At 38.2% G+C, this 12782-nt stretch overlaps 1 protein-coding gene across 1 annotated transcript in view; it reads left to right on the top strand.

The window, feature by feature from the left end:
- ITSN1 (intersectin 1) overlaps positions 1–12782 on the top strand; it is a 207935-nt gene that overhangs the window by 85707 nt on the left and 109446 nt on the right. The window contains exons 6-9 of the mRNA XM_014786824.2: positions 25–204; positions 1799–1895; positions 5557–5657; positions 11224–11287. Of these exons, the coding sequence (XP_014642310.1) occupies positions 25–204; positions 1799–1895; positions 5557–5657; positions 11224–11287 (442 nt within the window). The remainder of the gene's footprint in view (positions 1–24; positions 205–1798; positions 1896–5556; positions 5658–11223; positions 11288–12782) is intronic.

Genomic DNA, 12782 nt, shown 5'->3' with positions numbered 1-12782 from the left:
TTGTTGGGACTTTTTCCTTCACAGGTATAGGAGGTATCGCCAGCATGCCACCACTCACAGCTGTTGCTCCAGTGCCAATGGGATCCATTCCAGTCGTCGGAATGTCTCCAACCCTCGTATCTTCTGTCCCTACAGCAGCAGTGCCTCCCCTGGCTAACGGGGCTCCCCCTGTTATACAACCTCTGCCTGCATTTGGTCGTCCTAGTATGTGACCTGCTGAAACCACAGGCTAAATTCTTACAACTTCTATTTTACTCCTCATTCTTGTTAAATCTTCTCCTTCTATTTTACTCCTCATTCTTGTTAAATCTTCTCCTTCTGATTGTATTTAAATGATATCTTATTCCAGAGGAAAATATCTTCATTTTTTTCGTTTAATTTCTCATTTTTTTCAACACATTAAATGGGATGTGTTAGGCTAGAGAGAGGGAAAGGAGAATGGAATTAAGGGGCTCTGGGTGCCGCTGTGGACAAAGGTGAACCCAATAGCTAAGACCAAGAACATAATTTCCTTTCAAGGGCTTCACAAGAGCAACTGAAGTTTGAACAGCATTTGAACATGTTGTATTTGCATGTATCAGTTACTACTTTTCTTCAGCTGCCGTGAATTGCTAATAAACAAGCCAGTCCTTTCAGAGTAGAATTATGTAGGAGAAAAACAAGAACATTGCTTTTTTTTGAGGAGGAGGAGGTGGAGTGAATCAGACAGAAGGGGGAAGAAAGTCTGTTAAATGACTAAATATATTAAGGTTGTAGTATTACATGCTTGCTTAATTGAATGAAAAGATTAAAAAGTTCCTGGTTTTGTTAATTTCCTTTTGAGACTTTATTCCAAGTCTTTTTCCCTTTAGTTAAAAGAAAGCATAAATTGTAGATATAGATAGACGTAGTCTAACAAATCTCAATGAATTCATCTCAATATGGAAAGTGTTTTTTTAAAAAGGTACTTTGGATCTGCCTGATTAAATTCAGTAGTGATGACAGCATGGGTTTTAGCATTATATCTGAATCATTATTTCTGTGCCTAGTCCCCTGGATTTATTACATCTGTCAGGATATGTCTCTAAATTATAGCCAAAGAATCTAAACATACCTCTTTTTTAGAAGACTTTCTTGTCACGTGTGGTTCATCTTTCACGCGTGACCATGGCTGCAGATGTGGTGGCAGCCGAGAAAGTGCTTGCAATTGTTTTTCCGGTAGTATCAGTGAATCCATGCACTCTGTCTTGTTTTCTTTTGTGCCTAATGGCATGTGTTGCAAGACAGGAGGCAAGGATGAGGGGAATGTGGCTAAGGCTCAGAGTTTTTCTCCTGACACACAGCTAACCAGCCTGAATGAGAAGCAGACACGAGAGCTGACCCTCCCTAGCATCACATGTTATCTGGCCAAGACTGCACGTCTGTGACTTCTTGGCTCTTACATCTGGAACTAATACTTCAGCTCCTTCAGTGCAGTTAAGATTATACCATCTATGTATTTAAGCTGTTACTTCTTTAACTGTTGGAACAGATCCTGTAAAATGTGATACTAAATATTTAATAAAGAGTAGAATTTTATAGATGTAAACATTACTACTTAGTAAGGTGATTTTCAGTAGGAACAAGTAAATCTAGAAACGTTTTTGGCAAGAGGGCAGGAGGCAAGGAGGGAATCATGCCTTTTGAGTCCAAAAGGGTGAGAAGGGAGCAATAATTTCTGCCTCAGATTTGATGACTGTGCATTTTAATTTTTGTAAAGAGGGAAAAGTTTCTTAGTTTTGTAGAATTAAAATTATTCAACATTTATTTATTTTTACAGCAGCCACATTGCCAAAGAGTTCTTCCTTTAGTAGATCTGGTCCAGGGTCACAATTAAACACTAAGTTACAGAAGGCACAATCATTTGACGTGGCTAGGTAAGTTTGCTTGTTTTTAAATAGGCAGTTTTGTTAAAGCCATTATCTGATTAATTCATAAATTTGAAAATGAATTAGCTATGTTCTGTATTTATTATCTTCTTTTATTTTGTAGAATGCCTGTAATTTTCTTAATTCTGGATAATGTTACTAGATTTTATCATTTGTTGCAGAAATGACAGAATCAAGGGCATGATGTTTCCTTTAAAGGCTTTGCATGTTGTTTTTTTAAGAGGATAATAAATAGGTAGTAGTAAATGTTTAAAACTAATAAAATAAAACTAGGTATGAGAGAAAAAAACAAATTAACTGTTTCGTGTTAATCATTTAAAAGTTTATGTATAAAATTTTTTATATGAAGATTAGAGCCACAATTGGCTTTAAGTTCTATCTCAGATAATCTTATGAAGTCTGTACAGATTATTAGTAAAACCTTATGTAAGATCAATTTTTATGAAGTGAGTTATTCAGATTAGTGGACAGTTGTTACTAATCAAATATGTGGCTCAATTTTGGCAAAGCTTACATGACCTTACTGCTTGTATTTTGGCCACTCCTGGTTTCATATTATCTTTCATGTATATATGTATGTATTTTTTTTTACCCTAATTTTTTCCCTTGCCTACTGCTGCACTAAGATGAAAAATTAAGTCTCTTTGTAAGCCATCTCAAAACTTTTAGAATGAAAAGGGGATGTAAATGAAGACAACTCCCTTTTTTCTTGTTTCAGTCCTCATTAGAAATCTTTCCTAAGTGAATCAAATCATTTTTCCACTTTAAAGAGAAAAGCGTGTTGAATATAATTCAGTAATTCATTACCTTTTAAAAAATGATTTAAAGAAACTCCATAAACTGAAAAGCACTGTGCCATATGCTTTATGCATGTTAATTCTGAGTGCTCACCTTCTTCCCCATAGGATGACTGTAGTATCTTCTCTATGTTATAGATGAGGAAGAAGCTCAGCGACTTTGTGACTTGCACAAGATAACATAGCTCATAAGTGATAGAGCTAAGAGTTGAACTGAGTTCTTTTTGATTTTAAGGCATGGGTTCTAAATCATGAAAGTTTGCTCTAAAAAATTCAGTGAACTGTGGTATACGGGTATTTGTGTTCCCCTTAATTAAGCTCTGCTCCTAAGATGCAGGAACATTAATTGAGCATCTGCTGTGCCATATATCTCGTTAATCCCATTCAACCCCACAGCCACCTGTGCAGTAGGTTTTGTCTCAGAATTGTGCACGAGGAAACAGATCCAGAGAGACGATATTCCTCACCCATGGTTTACAGTTTACTACAGGGCAGCGGAGTCAGATTTAAACTCAGATCATCTAACACTAAATTCCATGTTTTTTTTTTTTTATAGAGTTAATTTATTTATTTATTTTTATTTATTTATTTATTTATTTATTTTCCCCCCAAAGCCCCAGTAGATAGTTGTATGTCATAGCTGCACATCCTTCTACTTGCTGTATGTGGGACGCGGCCTCAGCATGGCCGGACAAGCGGTGCGTTGGTGCGTGCCCGGGATCCAAACCCGGGCTGCCAGCAGCAGAGCGCGCACACTTAACTGCTAAGCCACGGGCCCGGCCCAAATTCCATGTTCTTTATTCGCTCTCCTGTACTATGCTGAAGTTTTGTGTTTTCTCTGACTCCCCACAAGGGATTTTGAAATCTCTCTTAAAATTGATTTTTGCTATTAGAATGAATAAACAATCAGTATTAGCGAACATTAATGCGATTAAAACAACTGCTTTCTGTAGGTAGTCATCTTTTCAATAATCTAAATTTCTAGCCTATTTTTGTAGTATGACATCTAACTTTTTGGTTACCTGTTAAAAAGTTTTTAGTCTATTTAAATTCTCAGGAATTTGGCAGAAGACTATGACTTGATAAGTATAATCTGGGACACCTTCTGTGTGTAACACCCTACATTCCTAGAGTGCAGGAGAAAGATAATTAGCTTCTTAACAAATAGGCCAGAGTTGGAATCAGCAAAATGTTAGTTAGTTTAAAATGAGAGAGTTGTTGCAGCAGTACTCAGAGTGGACTAGATCTTGGTAAGTGTTTTTTATTAAGAAATTTATAAAAATTGGGAAGGTGAATTTATATAGGTACTTTTCAAGTGTTTGGGAGCCGTATCTGTGCTTTAAGAAGTGTATATAGTAGGTATAAGTGCATAGATAATATACATAAATGAGAACTAAGAGGTTCAATTTATGATTCAAGTTTTGCTTTTACACGTGAGAAATGGATATTTTTGTTGAAATGAAAGGAAATTGCAAATGGGCATTAGTTATAATCTTTCCTGTAAGTGGAATGCCATTTTCACAGTCAGCTCAGCCACTGAGTTTAAATTGCCTGATTCTGACATTGGGCTCTTTTTTTTTTTTTTTTTTTTGGTGAGGAAGATTAGCCCTGAGCTAACATCCATGCCAATCGTCCTTTTGCTGAGAAAGACTGGCCCTGAGCTAACATCTATTGCCAATCCTCCTCTTTTTTTTCCCTTTTTCTCCCCAAAGCCCTGGTAGATAGTTGTATGTCATAGTTGCACATCCTTCTACTTGCTGTATGTGGGATGCCGCCTCAGCATGGCCGGAGAAGCGGTGCATTGGTGCGCGCCCAGGATCCGAACCCTGGCCGCCAGTAGAGGAGCGCGTGCACTTAACCGCTAAGCCACAGGGCCGGCCCCTTGACGTTGGGCTCTTAACAAGCCATAGGTACCAGTGTGCTACCCGTGTGGGAACTGCTCTGAGGAACTCATCGCTAAGGAGGTTGAGACCCAAACGACTACCAACAGGGGTTTCCTCAGGTCAGAGTTGCTGAGCACTGGCAAGGAAAGGTCGGAACTAGATCGCAGTCAAGAAAGCGGAGCTCTCTCCGTTACCGCTGCGCTGGTTTGCCATGACCCTGGAAATGCTCTGTTCTCTTTGGGAAACTCTCTGTTTGTGGGAATTTGAACTTACCAGAATGAAAGAATTTCCCTTCATTAGGAAATACATGCTGTATTTTGGTGTGTAGTAAGTTAGGCAATTATTTGTTTGCTGTCAGCGTTACTTTTTAAACCCAAAGAGAACTGTTCTAGAAGTTTACAAAAGCCTGAACATTATTGTATCGCTTCAGTTCCAAGGAGATTGTCCATAGTTTTGTACAAGCTTTAAATTATTAAATTGTATCTATAACTTGAAGCAGCCACTTAATCTGTTGTGTTTACCCTTAATTCTAGAAAAATAGTGAGCTTATCTGTTTTGAGAGAAATGTTTATAACCTTAAAGAATAGAAGTTACTCATTACAGATGATTCAGAAATACTGATTAGAAAGTGAATAAAAAAGGGCCGGCCCCGTGGCTTAGCGGTTAAGTGCGTGTGCTCTGCTACTGGCGGCCCAGGTTCGGATCCCAGGCGCGCACTGACGCACCGCTTCTCTGGCCATGCTGAGGCCGCGTCCCACATACAGCAACTAGAAGGCTGTGCAACTATGACATAAACTACCTACTGGGGCTTTGGGGGAAAAAAATAAATAAATAAAAATTTTAAAAAAAAGTGAATAAAATGTTAAAGCTAATTTTCTAGAGAAGTTCTTAGTTTACTGTTAAAGAACTTAGATAGGCTATTTCTTACTGTTAATCATTTTTTCTTCTCTTTCCTCTTTTCCCCCTCAGTGTTCCTCCAGTGGCAGAATGGGCTGTTCCTCAGTCATCCAGACTGAAATACAGACAATTATTCAATAGTCATGATAAAACTATGAGTGGACACTTAACAGGTACTTACAAATAAGAATTAATTTAGTGAAATATGATCTTTGTTCTAAATGCAAATTGTTTCTAGATGTTGGACTGATGATATTTTCCAAATGTCTTTCTCTGTTTTTTTCTAAACAAGGTTTTCATTGTCCCTCTTACCTTGAGTTCTCATTTACTGATAATGTTATAGTTATGTTATTCTCTTGTGCCTCAGGCTTTTGCCCCTTTGCTTCTTGGTAAATGGAACACAGACCAAGGATCCTCCTGCACACAGAATGCCACTAGTGTGCAAATCAAAGCACTAGTGAAGGAGCACTGCTGTGAACAAAAACTGGTTCAAGTTCTGAAGTCCAGCTTTGTAGATGAACTTGAAACTGCCTACTCAGAGAGTCAGTGTGTAAGGCAGTGTGCAGGGTGACAGGGGACTGGTCGGGGAGTTTGAAACCTGGCTCTGCTACTAACTACCTGGTGGTCACTTTACCTATTTGGATCTTATTTCTTCATATATAAAAGGCCAGAGTTAAATTTTATGATCTCAATGGATTAAAAAAAGATTCTGTTATCTATGTTAGAAGGGTACAAATGATTTTTGGATGCTATTCAGAAACCTTTCTAATGAGGGGTTAAACACTTCAAATTGATTAGAAAGTTACAAAGAAAAGCATAATGTTAATAAAGGAAGATAGAGACCTGATATGAACATTAAGTGTAAAAGGGAAAAATGTAGCGACCTTTAGCAAATCTGAAAGGAAGGGAGAATGGGTTCATTTTCCCAGGGTGGAGAAGCACTGGTATATAACACAAAACACTTTTAATTTCTGATTCTTACTATTATTTTTTTGCTATCACTTACAGTTGCAATTTTTACTTCCAAAAAAATGCATCCTTGTTTAAAAATGTCAGGATTGGGTGAGACTTTGAAAGATTCTGATCTAATCTTGAACCCCGTCCCTGTAAAGGATCTCAGCAGTCATCTCAAATAAGCGTGTATTTGTATCTGAAGGGGGGAATTATAAGATACGCAAATTCTCTGTATGCCAGGCTCACTCTTTGCTAAAGCAGTAGCTGTCATTTTTATACGTAGCATCAAAAACCAGTCCAGCTTATGCGGGCACTGAAGTAACATTCAATATATAGTTTTAAGTACAGTCCTGTGCTGCATAACGATGTTTTGGTCAACGATGAACGGTATATGCGACAGTGGTCCCATAAGATTAGTCCTGTGTAGCCTAGGTGTGTAGTAGGCTATCCCATCTAGGTTTGTGTAAGCACACTCTATGATGTTTGCACAACGACACAATTGCCTAATGGCGAATTTCTCAGATCGTATCCCTGTCGTTAAGCGATGTATGACTGTACTGTGTAACGTGGTTTGACACCAGGGCTCCATACAGACCCAGGACTACATTGTCAGTGAATCTGAAAACGTTTCTTCAAAACGTTGTTGGTGTTTGCTGTGAGTTAATTACAATAGTATTCAGATATAACAATCATATAGAAGTTCTCTCTTTCTTGGTAGGATGTGTGTTTTATGACTGAAGTTCAGTATCTACATCCCAAAGATAATGACTCAGGCACTCGAATATTTAGAACTTTTAATATCTGAGAAAGACAGTAAAATTTGAAATATACTGGAAAGAGCAGATTTTGCTAATGTTTATCGGTATATTACTTATTACTCTTTTGTCCCGGAAAGAATTGAAGGTGAGAATTTGATTTTCAAACCAGATCTTTGTACAGTCGATGTTAAATAGAATAATTTCTTACAGAAAATTTGCAGGAATAAATAAAACAAATGTAGTTTTGCCTTTATGAGGAGTCAATATACGGTGTATTTTAGCCTAAATAAGACTGTTAATGAAAGCAGAGCAGGTTTGCTGAGATGGATGAAATACAAAGATCATTGTATGAATCCCGAACCCCCAAAGCAGTTACTCATTCAGCTTAAGGATAAGAGGAATATCAAGAAAGTTAATAAAAAGTCCCCGAATATAAAGAGGCCCAAATGAAATATATAATTTAGTATTCCTAATTTCTTGTTTTTCGTCCTTCATGGTTTTGTTTTTTGTGGGTTCTTGTTTTAAAGGAACTAAAAAGCATCTTAAAAACTTGCATATAATTACAATTTCTTAGTCTAGTGCAGTAGTTCTCAACCTTGGAGTTGTGACATCCTAGTGCTAGGAATACCAGTTAAAGTATAGGAGTTGTGGAAAATTTATGTTTTAATATCAATTAGTGGAGAATCTAGGTTGTCCTTATACGTGTGTTTTGGAGTGGGGGGGGAATTATAGGTAGCACTCCAAGAATTGCATATAACCTGCAACCTAGCTGATCTGTGCTGCAGCCTGTGGCAGATGCCCGGTGTTAATAATGTACTGTTGGTGTTCGAGGGATTCCTGATCAGATTGTCTTTTACTTTCACATACTTCTTTTGAATAACATCAAATTCTGGCTCCATCTTTAAGAGTATGTTGTGGGCATAAGAATGCCATCGATTGGTCCCAAAGCAGAAGACAGTGAGAACTTCTGAGTTTGTGATGTGAGCTTATCCACTGTGGAAAGTGCAGCTAATTTAGCAGTGGCACAGTTTACTCCCATTGACTACCTGGGTTGATTTAGCTGATACACTTGGTTGGGTGGGCACCCCTTTGTTCCTTCATAACTTGGTTTGTATGCTATTGGGTGCACTTAAAAGAGACAGTCTTATAAATTAAGAGGGCCCATTCTTTAATCAAGGTTATGTAAGTAGCTCTAGAATTCTGATAATCCTATTAATGCTAGCTCTTTTCTCAAAGAGATATTTTATTATATTCTTGCGTTCTGAAACAATGAATATGCTATTTGATTATTTGTATATTAATCACAAAAGCTAAAGTCATTGTTTGAAGTAAAATGGTAACTTAATGTAATTATCTCTGTTCATTCGTGCTTCCTTACCCAAACATGGATGCCCAAAGTAGGGTTTGTGAACTTGAGGTTTCTGTTTATCTCCATAATGTTTCCTTATAAGCCAGTACTCCAAGGCTGATATCCTTTTATGAACATAGGCTTCCACAGGATGAGCTCAATTTCATGCTGTCTTGTTATGCTAAGATGCTATCTTCACTGTTCCTGATCTAATTTAATGTTTCACTATCTTGTCTTAGGACATGTAGAGTCAGGTATTAGAATTGCAAAAGATAGTGTGATCTTCCAGTGCACGGGGGTTAACAAACTTTTTCTATAAAGACCAAAATAGTAAATATTTTAGGCTTGTGGCCACGCACTGTTTGTTGCAACTACTCAACTTTGCCGTTGTAGTATGAAAGCAGCCATCTATCATGCTTAAATGAATGGACATGGCTATGTTGCAATAAAACTTTATTACAAAAACAGGCAGTGTGCTGGATATGGCCTGCAGGATTTGCCAATCCCTGTTCTAGATCGTTTCCCTCATTTCAGAGATGAAGGAACTTCCTCTTAGAGAATGAAAGTAGTTTTGTTAGTGTCATATGTCATTAGGGAGTGGGAAGAGTCAGGATTGGAATCCATGTCACTGATATCCAGGTCTAGGGCTGGTTCTTTTTGTTTATTGTTACACTTTTTATTGGGAATAGATGAAATAGTGACTTTCTTTTATATAGTTCTGAAGTGCACAGAATTGTTACAGGTGTAAATTAAAGCATTCACTAGCGTTTTGCTAGTTCTACTTTAATGTTGCCAACATTTTAAATACAATGTTAGAGACTAAATAAAATGATCGGTGAACTTTCCTCATTCCAGGATACCACAGAACCTTTAGAACTTTCACATTAATTCAGTAAAGATTGCTTATTATTCTAGATGCTCCCCATACACACACACACTCATCCAACAGAAATGTGTATACAAGTTCACCAAAACTTAGAATCTTCACTGTTCATAACAGTCTCAAACTGAAAACTACTTGACTGCCCATCAACAGTGGAATGGATAAATAAATTGTGACATATTCACACAATGATATACTATACAGTAGTTAGGATTAATGTTCTACAACTACACATGATAATATGTTGAGCAAAATAAGCCAGACTTAACAGAAGGCACACTGTGCTGTTAGAAGTAGGCTACACTTGGCGGGAGGGGATGATGAGAAGGGAGCTCTAGAGGGCTTCTGGGGTGCTGTTTCGTGATCCGGATACTGTTTACTTAACCATTTTCAATTTGGCAAATTAATTAAGTTGTATACATGTGCATGTGTAAAAATACACATGTATATATTCATGTGTGCTTTTCTGTCCATATTTCATATATAAATGAAAGTTAAAATATTGTCAGTAATATTAACTCCCATTTATTGAGCACTTTTTCTGTGCTAGCTCCATGCTAAGCTCCACGTTACAGATTCTTATACAATGAATCATCAACTTGTAAATCTGGAAAGGACCTCTGAAATGAGAAAACTAGAGTCCAACAGGAGGAACCTGCCTGCCCGAGTCACTCAGCAAATTCTAGACTGAAGCAGGCCTGGCGCCCCCGCCTAAGTGCTGTTTCTGCCGTTCTCTGGCACCTCCTGTGCTGGAACCTTGCTGTGGTTCTCAGAGATTCCTCACTGCTACTGCTTGCTGTGCAAAAACACAGCCACTTTTATGACTTTTTTTGGGGGGGGGTGGTGAGGAAGATTATTGCTGAGCTAACCTCTGTGCCAGTCTTCCTCTATGTTGTATGTGGGATGCCGCCACAGCGTGGCTTGATGAGCCGTGTGTAGGTCTGTGCCCGGGATCTGAGCCCACGAACCCTGGGCTGCTGAAGCAGAGTGCACGTACTTAACCACTGTGCTGCCGGGCCAGCCCCGACCACTTTTGTGATTTTTGATGAGGTGCCTTGAGAGTCAGTGATGGCTATAAGACATATTTGTCTCCCTTTCCCAAACAGTGGTTTATTGAAACACTCAAAAGCTCCCATTGTAGCCTTTGGCTGATATCTAAGGCTAGTTTCATGCCAGAAATGAAGATGTTTACAAATATCTTAAGGAGCAAGAGCTGATTTTGAGAGGAGAGTTGAGATTCTCGGAGTTCTTTATTGCTAACATAAGAAATGGTTATGATATTAGTCATTTGTGCAACCTTGAGCAAATCACTTTTTTTTTTAAGTCTGTATCATGAAATGGTTAGAAGAATTCTCTCTGAGGTACCTCCCTCCTCTAAGATTCTCTGAATCTTCTCTGAATTTGTCTAATAGTGGTCATGGTGGAGGCAGCAGGCAGAAGATGTTGAATTTCGAAAGAATAAGTTTCAGCTCTGTAAATAAAAGCCTGATACAAATAGAGATGGTAATCCGGACAAAAAGGCAGGTTATATTTTGAAACTCCAGACTTTTATGTACTCATTTTTCATTAAACATACATTTAACAAAAATTTATTGAGTATGTAGAGCTTTGTGATACTTACCTTTTTCCCTGGGACTTAGTTTCCTTTTTAAAAAGCCTCTTGGGTACTAGCAAATATCGTTTAAAGTGCTGTGATGGCCCGAGATTGCACAGTACGTGTGTGGGGATCACTGGTCTTCCTGGACAGTGAGGATTTGCTGATTCATCTTTGTATTTGTTCCCTGGTTTCTGTTTAGGTCCCCAAGCAAGAACTATCCTTATGCAATCAAGTTTACCACAGGCTCAGCTGGCTTCAATATGGTAAGTAAAGAATGAAAAGTTCCTTGGTTTGTATAGGGGAACTTTATTTCTTAAATTGGTATGGCCTCATGAGTCCTTAGGTTAATACCGTCATTTATAGGAGGATATTTGGATAGGAGGATATTTTTCAGTGAGTTGTGATGATTACCTGTCTAACTTTTTCCCTTTTAAGCCAAATGTCAGTCATTATATCATTTTCATCTACAAATATTTCAGCTTGTTTCTCCAAAAGAGATAGGGAGTTTGTTTTTCAACATGACTATAATACCAGTAGTCCACCTAAAAATGTTAATAGTAATTTTTATCGTTAAGTTAATCAGATAGTGTTGCCTCATAATTTTTTATAGTTGATTTGTTCAAATCAGGACTGAAATAAATCGACATTTTGCAACAATTGGTTGATACGTCTTTTAAATGTCCTTTAACCTATGAACTCTGCATTGTCTTGTTCTCTACTCCCCCCTGCAAAAAAAAAAAAAAAAACCCAGATCATTTGTCCTGTAGTTTCTTATAGTCTAACTTTTGATGATTGCATCCTGTGGTGTTCATTTATTCCTGTATTTCCTGTAGATTGGTAATTAGATCTAGAGCAGGGTTTCTCCACCTCAGCACCGTTGACATTTTAGACCTGATAATTCTTTGTTGTAGGGTCTCTCCTGCGCATTGAAAGTTGTTTAGTAGCATCTCTGGCCTCTACCTACTAGATTCTGGTAGCATGATGCCCACCCCCAGTTGTGACAATCAGAAATGTCTCCAGACATTGACAAATGTCCCTTGGGGTACAAAACAATCATCCCTGGTTGACAACCACTCCTCAGATTCACGTTTGGTTGGGTTTTTGTTTGTTTGTTTGTTTTTTTGGTGAGGGAAAGTGGCCCTGAGGTAATATCTGTGCCCATCTTCCTCTATTTTATATATAGGACGCTTGCCACAGCATGGCTTGATGAGTAGTGTAGGACCACGCCTGGGATCCGAACCTGTGAACCCCAGGCTGCCAAAGCAGAGCACGCAAACTTAACCACTACGCCACCGGGCCAGCCCCTGGTTGGTTTGTTTTTTTGCAGGACTATAGCAGAGATGATACTGTGTACTTTCATCAGGAGGCACATACATGTCTTTTCATCTATTTTGTAATGGTTTTCAGTAGCTATTGATGAGCATTGCCTAGATCCTACAGGATTTCTTACATCTAAATGTTAGCCAGAATGGTTTCTTAAGAAGTGTGTATCTCTCAGTTATGCATTATTCATTGATTCTGTCTGGAAAATAAACCTGGTCTGTGCTGCTTACATGCTAGGTTCGTGACTTTGCTTCAGGGCACACTGATGTGGTTGCTTCCTAGGTGGTCAAGCTCTATGCTGCTCCCTTCACCCATCCTGTTCTAGTCTGCTTTGTATTAAAGGGTCTGCCTTTTGTAATGGCGTAATAATAGACCAGGTAATAAACATCTTATGTCTGTGACACATCCAGACCTCTTTAAGTCTGGATATGTACC

Source organism: Ceratotherium simum, chromosome 27 (assembly GCF_057802395.1).
Source record: "Ceratotherium simum simum isolate JZ-2026a chromosome 27, ASM5780239v1, whole genome shotgun sequence".
In the NCBI taxonomy this organism is placed as follows: Eukaryota; Metazoa; Chordata; class Mammalia; order Perissodactyla; family Rhinocerotidae; genus Ceratotherium; species Ceratotherium simum.
Note: the sequence above shows the minus strand (reverse complement) of the source record. Positions and strands in the feature narration are given on the sequence as shown.